We start from the raw sequence: 18911 nt of genomic DNA, 5'->3' as shown, positions 1-18911 counted from the left end.
TAGTATTTTCCCAGTCTGAAGAAATACATAAAGAACTCCTAAGAATGTTGTTTGAACGACTTTCTGACTATGGAGTAGTTGTAAATGCATCTAAATGTGTAATTGGTGTACCAGAAGTTAAATTTCTAGGTTATTTAGTCTCATCTGCTGGGACACGTCCACATCAGGAGAGAGTCACTACTCTACAAGACTACCAGTTACCTCAGACAATGCGTGGTCTTAGCAGATTCTTGGGAATTATGAACTTTTATCGTAGGTTTCTGACTAAGGCCGCTGAATTTCAAGCACCTCTGCACTCCCTACTTAGTGACGCTGATTCAAAAGGTTCCCTCCCTGTGCCCTGGACTTCAGAGACAGAAGAAGCTTTCCAAGCATGCAAGGCTAGCTTATCATCAGCAACACTATTGTTTCATACTAAACCTGATGCTCCTCTTGGTCTCTTTACAGACGCCTCTGGAGTAAGTATTGGTGCTTGCCTCCAACAGTTTGTCAATGACTCTTGGCAACCTCTAGGTTTTTTCTTTAAGAAACTATCATCCAAACAGTGCATCTGGCCTGCATACTACAGAGAACTCCTCGCTATTTATGAAGCTGTGCAGCATTTCCGTCATCTCTTGGAAACAACTTCTTACACTATATTTACAGATCATAAACCACTTATTTATGCCTTTCAACAGCGCCGTGACAAGTTGCCTCCAGCTCAGTTACGCCAACTTTCATTTATCTCTGAGTTTTCAACAGACATAAAGCACATCAGTGGCTCACAAAATATAGTTGCTGATGCTTTGTCACGTGTTGAAGCCATTTCAACTGTTTTAGATCATGAATCCTTAGCCAAGTCGCAAGAGTCAGACGAAGAACTTCAAAATCTCATTTCAGAAAGTACTACGTCTCTTAGATTGGAGAAAGTTCCAATTCCTGGAACCCAATTGAGCCTTATCTGTGACACCTCAACAGGAACTCCTAGACCCTTTGGGCCATCAGAACTGCGACGTAGAGTTTTCGACCAGTTCCACAAGCTGAGTCATCCTGGAATACGTGCCACAACAAAACTTATCTGCGATCGTTTTGTCTGGCCTTCCATTCGTAAGGATTGCCACAAATGGACTCAATCTTGCCTCTCATGCCAAAGATCTAAGATAACTAGACATGTTTCTACCCCTCTTGGTGATTTTCATACACCTACAGAACGTTTTTCTCATGTACACATTGACCTGATTGGCCCACTTCCCTTATCAAAATCTTCTAGGTACTGTCTAACTATCATAGATAGATTTACTTGTTGGCCTGAAATTTGTCCTATTGATCAAATAACTGCCGAATCTGTTACTCGAGCGTTTGTCTCTACTTGGATAGCTCGATTTGGATGCCCACAAAAGTTGACATGTGATCGTGGATCCCAGTTCACATCGACTTTGTTTAAAGACCTAGCGCGACAGTTGGGCATAAAGCTCCAGTTCCCTACCAACTGGCATCCACAAGCCAACGGTATGATTGAAAGACTCCACCGCCAGTTGAAAGCTGCTATAATGGCTCACAGCAAATCAGACTGGACCGAAGTACTGCCCTTTGTCCTTCTCGGAATAAGATCTGCTTTCAAGGAGGACATCACTGCTTCATCAGCTGAACTGGTGTACGGAGAACCAGACGTCTTCCGGTGTACGTTCTTGGTGTATGTCTTCCGGGAGAGTTTTTCGTAGTACCTTCCCACGAGAGCAACGAGCCACAAGGATTGGTATCAGGGCTGCGTAAGCATATGAATCGACTAAGACCTACACCCGCATCACGCCACATTAAACCAGGGTCGTTTGTGTTCAAGAACCTAAGCACTTGTGACTTTGTATTCCTCCGACAAGACAGCTTAAGAAAATCTTTACAGGCTCCATATTCTGGTCCTTACAAGGTCATATGCCGTGACAAAAAGACAAATACCATCATTGTAAGAGGCCAAGAAGTTAAGGTATCTTTGGACAGGGTCAAGCCAGCCTATATTATTGCAGATGAAAATCCTATTCCTGAGCCCACGAAACGTTTGGTGCCGACTGGACAAGCAGAGGAAACCTCAAAACTACCACCATGTTATCAAACTCGTTCTGGAAGACAAATCCGACCACGGGTTACTTTTCAGAATGATGTATAGATTCCTTTTCTCCGTGGGGGGCTGGTGTAGCGTCAGCTGATGACGTTGTCATAGCAACCGATTATGATTTGATTTAGTCTGATTTTTGTTTTCTACAGGAATGTACACAAAATTTAACTCTCTTATTAAACTACTTTTCTTTTACTTATTTGGTCGTATTTCATTTGATATACACAAACAACCACGACCAAACAGTCTATATTTATTCTATTTGTCTATGATTGTGTAGAATCATAAATGTTACAGTTATTTTTTTTTTCATTTCATACGTAGAAAAGGCGAAACGTGTGTTACCTATCCTAATTTCTGTCCGTCTGTAACAACATAGACAAATAGAATAAATATAGACCGTCAGCTGTGCTGCGGTTAGCATAAGTTCTGGCATCCACTGCTAGGTTTGCCGTGTAGTTACGGCGCACACCGCTGCAGCGTCTCTGCTTAGTCTGCTGGTCGCATATGGTTCCTGCGCTCCTCGCCTGCAGCGGTGGGCACCGTCATTGAATTTACAACAACAAAAAATGTTTCATCTTCCTCTCAAAAACATTTGCCAGGCCTCTTCTTATGGTTTGTAATAATGTACATTCAAAACATAGTATGAAAAATAAATCAAAACTCTCACTACTTGTAATTAATTTAACATAAATGGTTGATCAATGTGTCTCTGAAGCGATCCACTTTGTGGCCAACCATAGATCGCCTCTCGCTCACATTAAATATGAGAGCTGTTTACATTGATCAACATGGAGCTGAGGAATTCCCAGAGATTCTAATGAAGGTTGGAGATAGATCATTAGAAAATATAAATTCATGAACTACCTACGGATATTGCCTGGCTCTGTGATTGTGCACTTCTGACACCTAAAAACGAGCAAGCAACGCAGATAAACATTTAGGCGATGGCTCTCTTCCACATTAAAGAACATACATATATCAGTGAACACCATCCTGAGAGAAGACGATGCTGTAAACTACCCGGCAGAGTTTCTTGACTTAGTATCAGCACCCAGTTTGCCTGCCTATGAACTCACCCTGAAAGTTGGAGCAATGATGCTGCTAAGAAACTTACATCCAGCCAAATTGTGTAATGGAAAGCGTCTTTGTATTCACAGTCTACAGTGATACATTGTTGAAGCAGAGATTCTCACTGGTTGTGGTACTGGTGAATTGTAATTTATCCTAATAATTCCATTAATTCCTAGCATATACCAGTAACGTGTTCAAGCGGCTACAGTTCTCCGTCACAGTTTGCTTTGCCATGACGTTTAATAAATCACAAGACCAGACGTTGTCCACAGCCGGGGTGGAACTGAGCGGATCAGTATGTTTCTCTCACGGGCAGTTGTAAGTTGCGTGTCAAGAATGAAATCCAGCAAAAGCTTCTTCATTCATGTTCTGAGTAGCCAGACTGCAAACGTAGTGTATGAGGAGGCACTCAGATAAACCACACACATCCTCTTTGTCAACGGAAGAACCCTTGGGTGAAAGAAGGGGAAGATCTTCTAAATAGTAAATACCATAATTTAAACCACTTGTCATTTAGTTTTATTGTATTTTTTGTTAAACATACCATATTATTAACATTATTTTTAGTAGTTTAACTGTCATTATTTGCAAATGAAGACACTAGAGCAAAAAGGGGAATGTCACAAAAACGCAAATTCAAGAAAACAGCGATTAAGTGTTTTCAAACACTCCCAAAAGAAATACGTTACAGTTCCAGTACGATGGACATTCCTCCTTTTTAGCCAGTTTGTCTATAATTAAAATCGTTATATCTTTGGACATCACACTTTCTTTCCCAGGTCAGTTTACATAATAGAATAATTTTATACATAACCATCCCTTGAGTTAATTTTTTGTTTTTAATTTTCTTAACATTATTTGGCTAGTTATTTTTTTCCTGTTACTTTGTACTTAGTATTTTTATAGTCTAGGCTCAATTTTGACAATGCACCTGTTCTATATGTTATCACATCTAAAAGAATGTTATGTGCAAATAAATAATGTCTAATGTCTAGAGCTTCTCTCAGAGCATATGAACCCGTTGCTATCTAAAAAAATATTTTGGACATTCCACCTTCTTCCCTAGGTGTCTTAAAATAGTATTTATTTTTAATACACCGTACTTACTATTGTGTTAGTTATCACTTATTATTTTTATTATTACTGTAAATTAAATGCTTGAATTTATACTTGACATAATAAGATTCTTCATTGTATTATTTATAATGTATATTTTATTCAACCTGTACGTTAGAACGGGTACACACCTAGTTTCTAATAAACCTTATGGAAATGTGTCCAATTTCCATATACCAAAGTATAGGTTGAAAGGTAACTTACCTAACTTGGGTGGGAGTGCCTCAGACCTCCACCAATCATTCTAAGCCAAATTCAAATCGGGCTCATCATTGTACAATCTTGTCTTATTTCTAATCTGGTTTGGTTCTGTCAAACTCTGAATGTTTTCATTGGCTAATTATCTCTAGTTCAGCTAATTAGTTTGCTGATGGATTATATTTGTTTACATTTTTTATTGTTTTTTTTAAGTGATTATTAGAACCCTCTTGCAATGAAATCCATAAATGTTTGTCAATTATACTAACTTTAAAAGGGTCAATTTAGATTTTATGCACTGTTGGTTGATTGTTCCCAAAGCGGGATTAGTACAGTACATTAATTTTTGTATATTTCACAAAGTGGAAAAGAAAGTTAAGTAGAATGTATGTACCATTTAGGTCCTAATTATCTTCAAGGCCAATTTATTGTAAATTTTACCTTTATAATTATTTTAAAAGTTTTTGTTACCTGGAATCGTAATAGAAGAAATGGAATTTATCTGGAAAAATGCTTCTCTCATTGGAATTTTGGAAATTGTCTTCGTGAAAAATATGAAAAGGCATATAAGGGTATAAAATATATATAAGGTTACATTACCTTGATCGCCAAGTGATCCATGTAAGTCCAAAAAATAGGATTACGCGTGTTTCAACGTCAAAGCGTCATTGTCAAATCGTACAAAAACTTTCTAAACCATATGGTCACGTCACAGTCTTTCTGACACACACAAAAAACACATTACCGGTACAAAAATACATTTAAAAGTAGGCCTACTAACTAATTCGTGGTAAACGCAACAGATCTGCTCGCATGCCGTGACTCGACTGATGGTGCGCCGCTTCTTGGTTTATCAACTTGAACTTTGTCCTCTGCCACCTGTATCATCTAGTTGTGAGCTCGTTTTGTGAAGGATTCGAACAATGCATTTGACTGGAAAACACATTTGTCATTCAACAAATTTTGAGCCTGGTTCCTTGTTGCCTTGCTCTAGTCCAGTAACCAAGCTTTCGTATATACACAAATACCATTAGCTGCTTCCAAACAAACCAGCTGTTACAACCCTACTTAAGACGTTGCCACTTCGAAGGCCCCGGCCTGGTGTAGGCTGCTGTGCTTGTAGGGTGTGTTTTTAGCATAATGAACATAACCTTGTACTTGAATTTATAATTTTTTAATTAATTGTTATATAGGTTTGCTAACCTTTTTGCTTTTTTTATATCAAATTAATGTTAATCAGGAAATATAATGGTTTAAATTTTACTAAGGTCTGTTATTCTGTATTTGAAAATTATTGTGCATAACTAGTAGCAAAAGTGATTTTCTACCACTTCTCCAAGTACTGTATTCCTGTCTTCGGCTTTGTTTTGCCTCGCACATGAAATTTAGTGTTCTTGAGGCCTTTTTGGTGGCTGTGTTTGGTATTGGCTTTGCCTCACAAAATGAAACTTAAGCGTGCACCAGAAATGCCACTTTCGGTACTAGCAATGAAATTTTATATTTCTTTAATACTTTATTTACGCATGTTAGGAAAGATTTTCATGACTTGTATCCTGAAATATTGGTTTAACAAGTCAGGCATAATAATTATGAGTTCTTTCCTAACAGCTAAGAAAATACATTCACTGAAAGACAAATTTGATTTTAATAATTTATTTGATGGATAAGGCTAAGTGTTATCACTAGTAACATTTTCCGGTATGCTTGTTGTTGATGTTTCAACAGTGGTTTTTTCTGTAGGTAACTTTTTGTTTTCTTCTCTGCTAAGCTTCTTGAGTTTTCGTTTATGCTTCATCGACTTCATATGTCCTTCTAACTGCTGAATTCCTTCAAATAGTCGATCACACACATCGCATCTTCTGAGCTGTAAAATATTCAGAAAATTATTAGTTTTGTAGATGACATCAGTCTTTTATGTCTATTATTTGTGTGCAAGACGACACATTTTTTAAGAGTGAATGAAATGTGTAAGATTCTAGTAATTTTTTTAAAGAGGGTGGCGGCCTCTTTTAAGCTTATTTGCCCGTCTACATAGACTACAGATCTGTGCGTGGAATGTATCCAGCAAAGCATGAGGTGAGCCGGTACAGAACAAAGGTGAACCATACTGGTAAAATGTTTGCGGCAGTGACCAGGATCCGAACCCACAACATCACTGCCTTGGGCCTGAAGTCCGTGACGATAATAACTGAGTCACTGACTCACCAGGATTTAAAGATTTAAACTCCCACAAAAATTATATCGATTTATTGCATTTATTTACAGAAATTACGGGGACATTTTGCCATACAATACCATCTTCCCACTTAAAAAGTTTGAGTGGGATAAAATATTGAATAAAATATGATTTTATTTTTTTTGTAAAATTAAAATAATTGATTTAGTACAATTTTTGAAATGACATAATGGTATTTTATTGTTTAAAAAACAAACTGCTATTGCATTTTAATTTTTCAGTATGCTCATTGATCATTGGTTAAAAAGTACTTTTAAGGGGGCAGACACTTTCCATTATCCCCGTTACTAACTATTATAACAACTGAGACTGAGGACTTGTAATAATTGTGTGTGTGAGGTTTTTTCCAATTGTTTCTAGTTTGTCTTCTTTACTGGTCTACACATTTGTAGAGCATATTTAAAGTATTTTTCTCTGTGGTGCTATATACATTCCATAGGTTCTCTCCATTACGTCATTACACTACAGATCATGGTCGTAAAAATGCATTTTACTAAAGCCGGGTTTTCCTAGGCGCGGAAGCAGAGAGCGGAGAGAGGAACGCGGAGAGCGGACTCCACTTGTCTTAAGCCGGGTTTTCCTAGGCGCGGAGTCGGCGAGCGGAGAGAGGAACGCGGAGAGCGGACTCCACTTGTCTTAGGCAATTTAATGTTACTGTTTTCCTAGAAGCGGAGCGGAATGCCATGTTAATTTCAATTCCGCTCTCCGCTCGCCGACTCCGCGCCTAGGAAAACCCAGCTTTAGGCAATTTAATGTTAGGCCTACTGTTTTCCTAGAAGCGGAGCGGAACACCATGTTAATCTCTTTTCCGCTCTCCGTGTTCCTCTCTCCGCTCTCCGCTTCCACACCTAGGATAACCCAGATTTAACACTAACCAGTGACAGAAAGTTTCTACAACAATGTATTAAACTGCCAGTATGAACATGCAGCGTAATGACAACGTTTGACATCTTAACTCACCGTGTGATCCACCAGCTGGGGCTTCTCTATGGGTTCAGGAGAGACAGGGCAAGAACTGCCGTCCAAGATGGAAGTTACGATGGAGAACGCTTTTTCTTTCACCTCAGAATCCCAGTGATCTAGGTTCGAGCCATCCAGTGTGTATAGAGGAGGAACCTACACAAATTCACCATATCACTTCACTTTAAACATGACTAGGGTTTGGACCATTCCCTTCCAAAAAAAATTAAAAAATGCCACTGGCGTGGATACAAAATAACAAATATTAAGTGTTGCGCTTTATGTATGTATTGCTGAATATTACTACAGGGTGAATGCAGAATGGAGTGGATGATCTGTGTAGCTTATTGACTAAGATCAGCTGTTTCTTAGGCCGTGGCCATTTTATTAAATGATCAACAGCTGAGTTCTGTTTTGAACCTATTCTGTTTTTATAACTTATATTTATTTATGAACAAATATAGTATATCAAACCGTGTCAATACTATTATTAATACAAACTTTAAGCCTCCATTATGGAAAAATAACAATAACACCGGTCACAATAATTAAATCAAATGTGAAAATAACTTTATTTAGGCTACCCTATTATTATGCTCTAGGCGATACTGAAAATGGTAACATATGGTCAGCATTAAAAAAGGGGATTTTGGTGAAATTTTAAATATTTTTCAGAAGGAGCAAAAACATTTTGAAGTAATCATACCAACTATTTATTTAGTTTTTGTATACAACATTTTTTAAATTTTATTTTGTACCATTGACCCTTTTTACACATTTAGAAAAACTCATGCAAACTCTGGTTTTGTTACTACCTAACATCAACCTTTAACTAGATAATCATTAATAATCTTGAACCTTTCTTATTGTTTTGGTAGTCCAATGGCTAGGTACTGAATTAATCCTGCGTCGAAGCTGACTTAGGATTTGTTTTTGTTTTTGATTTTAATTAAAAAATATTGTTAGCAAAGAATACAACACAAGAAACGGTGTACCAGCGTAGAGTGTTTCTTTTTTATATGTGTTTTATACTCATATTTACGTAAGAATTGAGAAAGTTACCAGTCAAACAAAAATACCATGGAAAAACAATGTCTGAAAAAATAATATTACAAAACATTTACTCGCTCAATTTAATCAGGTAAACTACAATAAAAACCAAGAATAAAAACAAACATCCGCCTGTGGTAAAACAATTCCTGACATCTAACTAAATAAACAATCGTAAAGCTTCCTCTTATGAGTTGAACGACATAGGTGGCATTGGACATTGAACTTGGCGCTATTGAACGTTCAAGGCCCAACATGCCATATTTAATACAGGGACAGGGCAAATAATCAAGAGATAAAAGTCTTCAATGAAACCTTGAGATAACGAACAGACACATGAAGGTTGCACTGAGCAATTATTTAATTTGCGTTTAACATTTCAAACACCTTTGTTTAAGTTTGTAATCAGTGAATGACTGTTAATTTCACAACACGTTTAATTTATTTTTACGTGTTAATTTTTCACCACGTTTTGTAGTTGATTGAAATACAATCTTACTGTTACGAGGTAGTATTTAGAAAAGCATAGCTTATGTGTAATACAAAGAGCTTTGTTTAAAATAGGGTGTTTTAATAAACACAAGAACACAAGGACGTAGAAAATGGGTGTTTTGTCCCCAACAACTATAAGGGTATGTTCACATAACCATACAGTAGAACCTCAATAACAAGACTCTCATGGGGATTTAAATAAGACTTGTTATCAGGTTGACATCTTATTGAGGTTTGCAATAGAATGTGATAGGGGGATTCTTGAGGAGTTCTTGAGGATTTGAAAATGACGACTTGCCATCAAGGGTGACTGTTATCCTGTTATAGTGGGTCTTTTCATCAAAGTTCTACCATATAGTGATTATTGTGATTAGACAGTATTTACAAGTAATTGAATAATTATGTGCTGACTGAGTCCTTAGAGTGTTTCCTAAAGGTATTCTTTAATAACTGATTTTACATTCATAATACTTATTTGAAGTTTAACATTTGAAATTAAATCAATATCACATTTGAGTAATTAGACAAAGAGTTACCCTTTGATTGAATAATGCAAAATTATGATAAACCACGTTATGTTCGTTCATCTTTTGTATAGTTCGGCCGCTTAGAAAGCGACCTCCTCCAGCATTGGTTTAGCATTAGCGCGCAGGTCGTTTTCTAAGCGGCCGAACTATAGTAATTGTTTCATTCATTCATTTGTACTCAACTCTAAGTGACATAACGTTTTTTTTTTTTTTTTTTTTTTTTTTTAAGAAAATTACAACGCATTAGAGTACATTGCATTAAACAAGATCGAGAACCGATGAGGAAATCACAGGAGATATTTTACAATTGAATGCATAACGGGGCCACCAATCGTTTGGCAAAAGACAGGATGCTAGAGAAATCAGAGAAATTGTCCGAGCAATTGTGACAACTCCCAGACACATTGTGGCAAGTACAGTAATTGCCACGCGGGGGAAGTTGTCACACCAATATGGGAATGTTCACCTGTCAGTCATTGTGTGAAAACTACAAGTTTCCGTTAGTTGGCATTGTTGTAAACAGCTGATAATTGGCATAACGTTTGCTATTAATTGCTAGAAGTGCAACGGGTATGGACACAAAAAGTTTAGCGCTTTGAAGGTAATGAATGAAAACAGTTATAGGATCGTCACCGATTATGATGTAACTTAGTTTCTTTAAAAGTAAACCCAGAGAATTAATAATCACTTAATCAGCAGTTGCTGTTACACAGATAGCATTTCAAAACATAAACAAAGCCATTGATTTTTCCTCATGGAAACCAATTAAAATTCAACTTCCAAAAGCATCTAGTATAATTTTTACTTATTTATTGACATGATTTGTGTCTAATTACCTAGTGGCTATAAAATAATAAAAAGTGTAAGACGAAAGTTTGCAGGTTTGCAATCAATACCAAGTAAAAAATGCATACTAGATGAGCTTTAACTAATAATGCAAAATTTGAAAGACCAGGGTTTGTTGTTTGACTGTTTCCACACACAACATTTAGAAAACTTTCCATAGAGTTTAAAACACACACAAATAAAATACTATCAAGAAATCACATAACTGAGGTTTGAAGCTATCTTGCAAATAATCTTGTGACAAAAAACTTAATTATTTCTTCTTACCCTGTTGTTCAACACTGCCATCTCCTTAGCTTTAGTTTTGATTATCAGCAAACATTATAGATTTGACAAAGTGATTAAATACATCAACGCCTTTAAAATTAAAAATGATGCAGCAGTATGTTCCCTAATGAGTCAGTCAATGAATTTCTATCTATTTTCAATACATTTCATGATTTTGTATCTCACATTGATTAATAAAAAGTGATGACGAAATCACGAAAAAGTACCGTACCCCCACTTTTTCTATTTCGCCCTAACCCAACCTAACTGTAGTGAATAATCAAAATTTTAACTTCAAAAAATGTGTGGTTGTTTTAAAGACTGAATTTTACCTGTTCTTCGCCTCGACACAAAAATCGCTTGCGTATCCACTTGACCTGTCTTCTTGCATATTGTCTGGTTGCGATCTTCATCAACTTGACTCCTTCCTCCAACAGCTTCCTTCCTTCTTTTCCTTTCCTCTCTTCTTCACCGAGCATCAGGTAAGGGTGGAACTCCTTGAAGCCAATACTCTGGTATATGCCCAGCGTGTAGGCTGGCGTCCTATGAAGGAAAGACATAAGTTATTTGTTGTTAAAACTTAAATTAGATAGTTATTCTATATAGATAGTTATTCTTTTTCAAGAGGTGGTGATGAATTTTACAGCTTTTGTGTTATAAAAGATTATTACGATTTCCATACGCCCTGTAAGATTACAAATAAAGGTTACAAAAAGAAAAAAAACATTAAATAAACAAATTAAGGTAGTCATTAATTTCAAACCAGATACTTCATGTGGTCTTGGCTTAACTAGCTTTGCCTTGAGAGTTGATTCAAAGTAAAAAAAAATCAGACATGCAATAGGTTTATAATTCTATACACTAGGACTTCTATAAAACCAAAATATTTATGTACAGTTTAATTAAACAATAACAATTAATTTGACTATCATTAAAATAATTACTGTCCTTAGCTTTTTTTTTCAAAACATGGGTCTAACATAATACTATTGTTTAAGAAACACTTAACAATTTTAAAGTTTTTGCTTCAAAAATAGGTTTTTTCGTGATGGTTAAAATATATCTTTTAAAGGTAATCCAGCTTTTCTACTTAAGGTGCTGGGGGTTATTATAAACCTGTAACAAATAGTAAGTTATATATGTACATCTAGAATTTTAATAAAAGTAGTAAATAAGTCCCCGTTGACGTCGGTTATGGTTCAACCAATAACTCTAGTTAACAGAGGTTGGTTAAATACCCTTCATGACACGCCGAAATACGCTCTGCGGCGGCCGGTGCGCCCCACGTAAATAACACTAATTAATAACTTGGCACAAACTGCGAATTAACGAACCACGTGTCGTTTCTGCGGGGATGTTATTTGTTATTTGTAGCTGCAAGGGGAGTTGAAAATGACAATACGAGTACAACAATGAAGGTAATTATGAGGGGGAGTTTCGTGCAGCTGTCATAATTAGGGAAAAATTTGCATTGTTTGAATAAGATAAGTCTCAGCATTGACTAAACGCATCGTTGAAGACTTCATGTAAACATAAGAGTAGTGACTAGTGGTGTGTAATATTACCGATTCCATCGGTTGGAATTGTTCAATGATAGAGTCAAAATGTGGAAGTAAATAGGAGGTAGCGGATTTTGATCCCCCTGGAATTTTACCCCCTGGCCAAACGTGACGTCACAAACCAGGGGGTAAAATTCCGGCCGCGAACTTTTGAGTTTCGCGACATCAGCTCGATGGATTAATCGCGGAATTAAACATATATTTTCACGGTTGTGAATTGAATCAGAACACATCAAATTATAAAAACCTAGAGTGTACGGCCCAGAATGTACCCCCGGAATTTTACGCCCCGGATTTTTACCCCCGGATTTTTACCCCAGGAGTTTTACCCCCCGGAATTTTACCCCCCAGATTTTTACCCCCGGAATTTTACCCCCTGGCCAGATATATAAATTAGTGAGAATGATTAATTATCTTCATTCTGTTTTAATTTAATAGTAAACATTTTATTATTAAGTAGCCTATCTTAATTTATTTGTAACTAATCGAACAGGTTTTCAATTTTAATTTTGAGATTTTAGTATTGGGATTCGATCTTTGAAGCCAACAGTTGATTAATATGACGTATAAACAATCAACTGAATGATAATTGTTTGGAACATTTCTTTACAAAATAAATAAATAAAGATAGGCTACTAAATAATGAAATGTTTACAATTACAGAAATAAGAAAATCAATCATTCAATTTCAAAAATCGGCCAGGGGGTAAAATTCCGGGGGGTAAAAATCCGGGGGTAAAAATCCGGCCCGTACATCTTCAGTTGTCTAAACCCCCAGGGGGTAAAATTCCGGTTTTTATCGCTAATCTAATTAATCACGCTCTGGGTATTTTCATTAGACTTCCAAATCCGCGGGGGTAAAATTCCGGCCGCGAACAAACTTTTGGCCACTCAGGTTACTACGTCATAGTGACGTCAGCTTTGCCCAGGTGGTAAAATTCCAGGGGGATAAAATTCCGGCGACCCGTATAGTTGGTACATAATAGTTTAACGGAATCCTTGTTAAATATAACAGACTGCAAACAAAAAGATTTACCATTCTTTGGGAAAGTTTTGGGGCTAGTTGTGTCCGGTTCATATACACGGTGTGTTTCTCACTTTTTCTTTCTGGTTATTTAGCAGCTTAAAAGTATTTTAACCAAATATAACAATATATATAGCAATGGTTGATAAACCATTGCTTGTAACCTGGTAATAAACCCAAAGAGTAACGTTAGATTTCTTCATACATTTAGCACATCATTTGGAACAAACACAAGCACTTTCTGATTTTTGCATAGCTTGTATTGTTCTTTATCAGCAAAATAATACAACAAGAGATTTTGATCTGTATTTAGTCCTACATTATTTCGGTGTTGATTTTTGTTAATTTTAACCACATTACTTTGAAAATACCCTCAATAGAGCCATACAATTACAGATAGTTTAACAAAGATGTAATGTTTTGAAATAGGTGTTACACAATACATTCAACTTATTCGCCATAGATTTATCATTTTTATGAATCGGCCGAAACAATTCTATGGCAAGTTTCTATCCGGCATATGAAAGCGGTCATGTTTAATTGTTATTTCACCAACATTACAGCTAGTTCAACCAAAGAAATAATTGAATTGGACACTATTATTTGTTCTACAATACTACAACTACTATATAGTTAAGCACAGCTGCACGCTTAAACGTATACGGACGTAAAACATAAAAATGCTTCAAATTACACAATAGAATAAAAACTTGCAGCAATGAAATCAAACCGAAACTCGAACAAAAACAAAATATTGCTATAAGTGCATTAACCTACATCTGAACACAGGATTGCGAAACAGGAAAGTATAGAAGACAGGCGGATTGTAGGCGATGTTGTACGCCTAGCATGGAACCCAAAACCCAACGTGGGATGTCGAATATGGGTCGCGAGCCCACGAGTACACAGGGACAGGAGATTATGTTGTATCCGTTGGTTGTATCGTAGAGCACTACACACTGCATAGACAGCAAACTATACGAGACAACATGCAAACAAAACAATGTATGAGGTTACCACCCTGTCAGAAAATATCGCTGCACTTTTATACTTTTTAAAGGGTGGCTGACGCTAGAAATTCTCATTTGTACAACTTTAGGACAATACGTTTAACGTCTTATTGTGAGCCATAGCCACTGTTATGACACATTAACTATGTCAGCAACAAAAAATAAGGTAGAAAATAGAATTTCAAACTCTAGTACATCCTGGAACTGGCTCACAGAACTATGTTCTTTTTTAGTAAACATTTGTCCATATAGGCCTACATAGATGGGATGTCTACTTCAGTATCTAAGTCAATGCTCATATATTAGCCCTTACAAATATAGTACATAATTAAAGCCAAATTAAGATGATTTAAAATGTAATAAAGGGCAACCGCAATTACGAAACTATAGGTTGTTCATTCGGCTATCGTGACACATTTCAAAGTTATAACAACGCAACCGCATTCTTAACATATTAAAGAGTAGAAAATATAGATGTAGATTATATTACTAGACTTTTTCTTAACTATCTAACAAAAAATTAACATTCGATTTATCTGTGTGGCCTAGCTAAAAGCGTTCGGATAGGAATTTTAATGCTATTTGTGTCTGTATTGTTTATACTTGGCACGGAAAAACATCCGCTTCTACATTGGGTGTATGGCATTTGAATGGGAAATGAAGAATAAGTTTGGAATGTGTAAACGTTCGGTTGCAATGTACTGTATATAAAATAGGGTTGAGTGTGTAAAAGTTGGATTAAAAATTGTGTAATATGTAAATCTTCGTATAAACTAAAACTGTAAGAAAGTATATAGGTTTAGGATGAAACTAAGTACAACCACAGACTATACCACCAATTATTGGATTGTAGACAAGTTTAGATAAAAGATCACAAAAAAGTGTTGGAATGTGTGAAAATTGAAAAAAATGTGATTAAAAAGTGATCAAAAAAGCTTTGCATTTTAACAAGTAAAAATTAATTTATAGATCTACTTTTGCTATACGTAGTTTAAAATTGGTCTAGTTTAATATTCCTTCGGACAGTTAGAATTACCTTTCAATCCTTCAAGATCAAAATAAAAATTATATGACACATGTGAAACTATTTTCGGCCATTGAGGTTCATCCTTCTAGGGGAAAAGTTGGGCTGTTCAAATCGCAGGTAGCCAACAAACTTTTTACCAATACCCAACAAATAATAATGACCACATCAGATCAACAGGTTGAGGTAGGATCATCTCAATTCGTAAACCTACCTTAAACCTACCTAGACCTACCTCAATCAGACAGGTTGATTCCTGGTTATTATGACTGAAGTAACACACGAAGAAATATACTTGAAGTATATTTTCGTATATATATGTTTGAAATGTAAGTATATATAAGTATATACTTATATAAAGTATATACTTTATATAAGTATATACATAGTAATATATAGTAATATATTATAAAATATAATATATTTTATATACTTATATAAGTATATAAAATATAAGTATATACTTGAAATGAAAATGAAGCTAATAATCTACTAAAATATATTAATAACATATCTCCAAAAATACAATTTACAGGAGAGATTCAAAAAGAACAAATAAATTTTCTAGATATTACAATCTCAAAAAATAACAACAGACATACATTTAACATATTTAGAAAACCTACGACCACAGACATCATTATTCCATACTATTCTAATCATCCTTGGAGTCATAAAATCGCTACTTTCCATTCACTTATCCACAGACTTATTAATATTCCCTTGAATAAAGAAAATTTCAAAAAAGAGAAAAATACCATTAAATACTTAGCAGAGAAAAATGGCTACAGGGCAAAAATGATAGACAATATGATAAAGAAGAAATTGAAAAACAAAATACAAAAGCAAAATAAAACAACGGAAAATGAAGAGAAAAAGAAATATATATGTATACCTTATAACAAATATATGACTAAAGCAGTAAGAAATACATTTAAAAATTCGGATATAAGGGTAAGTTACAGAACTAAGAACAATATATTCCAATTAATCAATAAAAAAATCAAACACACAGAAGATAATGAAGACGAAAAGTACAACAAATCAGGAATCTATAAGATAAACTGTAGTGACTGTAGCAATTATTATATAGGTCAAACATCTCGAAGTTTTAAAACAAGATTCAAGGAACATCTACAAGCATTGAAATCAAAAAATCAAACATCAATGAAGTCGAACTTCGCCGACCATATAATGAACACAGACCACAGTTATAAAAACATGAAAGAAAATCTAACAATTTTAGAATTTGAAAAAGAACGTGAGAAACTTAATGTAAAAGAAGAGCTAAATATTTATATACACAACAAAAAGGACCCCAACAATATACTCAACACAATGATTCCAAAATTAAACCAACCTATCTACGATAAAATTGAAAAACTAAGGAAAGAAAGAAAAACATTCATATAGTATAATGAAAAAATTAATACCAAAATGTATTAAGATTTAGTTAACATATTTTATTATTTTTACATATGATTATATTTTTAATTTTGTTAGTTTAAAGAATGAGGTTATGGTAAAAATGACTTGACAATGGACTTAGTTCCGAAACATGTCGTCATGAAAAATAAAATAATTACGAAAAGGGTACTTTGTTATATATGTTTTAATTTTATTTAATACTTGAAGTAATATAGATAACGTAATATACATTGCATTTATTCTATGCAAATGTTATCAAATTGGACCATCGTTTCCATTCAACTGACTGCAATTACAATTGAATTGAATAGATTTACAACTATTAATTAATTACAATGTGCAAAATCTATTTTAATGTGCATTATAATCTATTCACACTAGACTAGATCGTTATGAATGCATGCCGATTGCGATAATACGCACACAGTAAGACGTAAACATCTAGCAAATCACTAAATGTGTTACAGTATATCAATTGTGTTTGTAACTGAAGTGTTTGGAATATATGGATTTCGATGGAGATCAATAAGAAATTAGTTTTTTTAGATGAAATATAAAAATGTCCGTGGATTTCAGAATGATTTAATTTGTTATATTTTTACAATGTTTTTCTAATACCTACGGTGTTTTGAACACAACAATTCAAATTATTTAAAAACCAGGATTGGTAAACATACACTCACAATGAAGATATAAAAATAGTAAAATGCCTGATTTGAATTGCAGCTTCCAAGGCATCCAATCATTTGGAAGCTATACATGGCTTATTTTAAGTGTAGTTGCTTTTTTAGGAAGTTTGGTTATGTCTCTATGCAATGAATTACAGTAGCGTAATTGGAGCTTATATGGCGATTTCAGTTAAATAACCAACAAATCATACAAGTGTCATTACATCGCAAGGGTTGCACACGTTGTAAAATTAAGCGTGTGTAAACTTAATAAAATACTATTATATATAGTAAGATAAATGCAAATATAGATACATTAAAGATACTTTTTAGGACTTTGTAAAATGCTGTAAGAAAATGGTGACGCTTACTCACTGGTAAACTTTCAAAATAGCGTCCCGGACCTCTTCGCCTATTCTCTGCGTCTTCTTCATGACTTTCTTGGTATATTTATTTTTCTCTTGTACATAATGCATACTATATAACATGATTACTATTATAAAAAGATGCATACTATATAGGTGAAAAAACTTCTAAAAAATCAACTGTACTTTAAATAAGCCATGTATAGCTTACAAAGAAGCCAACAGAATTATTTTATGCCTTGGAAGTTGCAATTCAAATCAGGAAATGAATACTCTTCTGGTATATAACAGGGGGCAGATATGTTAGTTACGTAGGTGTTATATAAATTAAACAGTCTAATCACACTCATATTGCCCTAGTCCCTCATAAATCATAACATTCAGGTCTGGGTCGTGACATTTGCACCTTATGAATGGCCATCAACTTTCTCCCACACACACACACACACTCATGCGGCTATGATGTAGCTGTAGGCGACCAATGATATATGACCGTAGTGAAATTACACAAGCGCAAACTTGATATCTTTACATTTCACTTTCTTTATATAGTAAAACCTTAAGTTTTAACAATCTGGGCGGCCAAGGGACATCCACTAGGGCGTAAAGTGACTCATTTGAACGACATACATTCAATTTTCACTAGTTTTCAGGTTTCGATGCGATGTCGAGGTCGGAAAATGAGCAGGGGTGTCGGAAAAATACACCTTTTGCTCATGAATAAACTTCTCACGTTAATATACCAATCAAAACTACTTCGTTTTTTTATTTTTTCTAATATAAACAAGCAACTAGTAAGTAAGTAGTAATCACTAGTGATATTTATCATAGTATGTGATTCAATAATTTAGTCGATTGTACTACCGATACGTCGAATTATTAACAAGACTGCAACAATAAGCTACAACCGATTAAAGCAATCGATAAATAATTTGGATACAGGAAAAACCTATGGTGGCAGGAAAAATCGTATGTGTA

The 18911-nt window shown here is 35.0% G+C and overlaps 1 protein-coding gene across 1 annotated transcript in view; it reads right to left on the bottom strand.

Moving 5' to 3' along the window:
* Positions 1 to 6109: 6109 nt before the first annotated feature.
* Positions 6110 to 18911, bottom strand: part of LOC129004421 (tRNA dimethylallyltransferase-like) — a 152190-nt gene continuing 139388 nt past the window's right edge. Inside the window, exons 6-8 of the mRNA XM_054433001.1 lie at positions 11188 to 11398; positions 7674 to 7829; positions 6110 to 6341 (exon numbers count right to left, since the gene is read on the bottom strand). Of these exons, the coding sequence (XP_054288976.1) occupies positions 6147 to 6341; positions 7674 to 7829; positions 11188 to 11398 (562 nt within the window). The 3' untranslated portion in view covers positions 6110 to 6146. The remainder of the gene's footprint in view (positions 6342 to 7673; positions 7830 to 11187; positions 11399 to 18911) is intronic.

Source organism: Macrosteles quadrilineatus, unplaced genomic scaffold (genome assembly GCF_028750875.1).
Source record: "Macrosteles quadrilineatus isolate MER2022 unplaced genomic scaffold, UCM_ALF_1.0 Scaffold_9__3_contigs__length_116548681, whole genome shotgun sequence".
NCBI classification, from domain to species: Eukaryota; Metazoa; Arthropoda; class Insecta; order Hemiptera; family Cicadellidae; genus Macrosteles; species Macrosteles quadrilineatus.
Note: the sequence above shows the minus strand (reverse complement) of the source record. Positions and strands in the feature narration are given on the sequence as shown.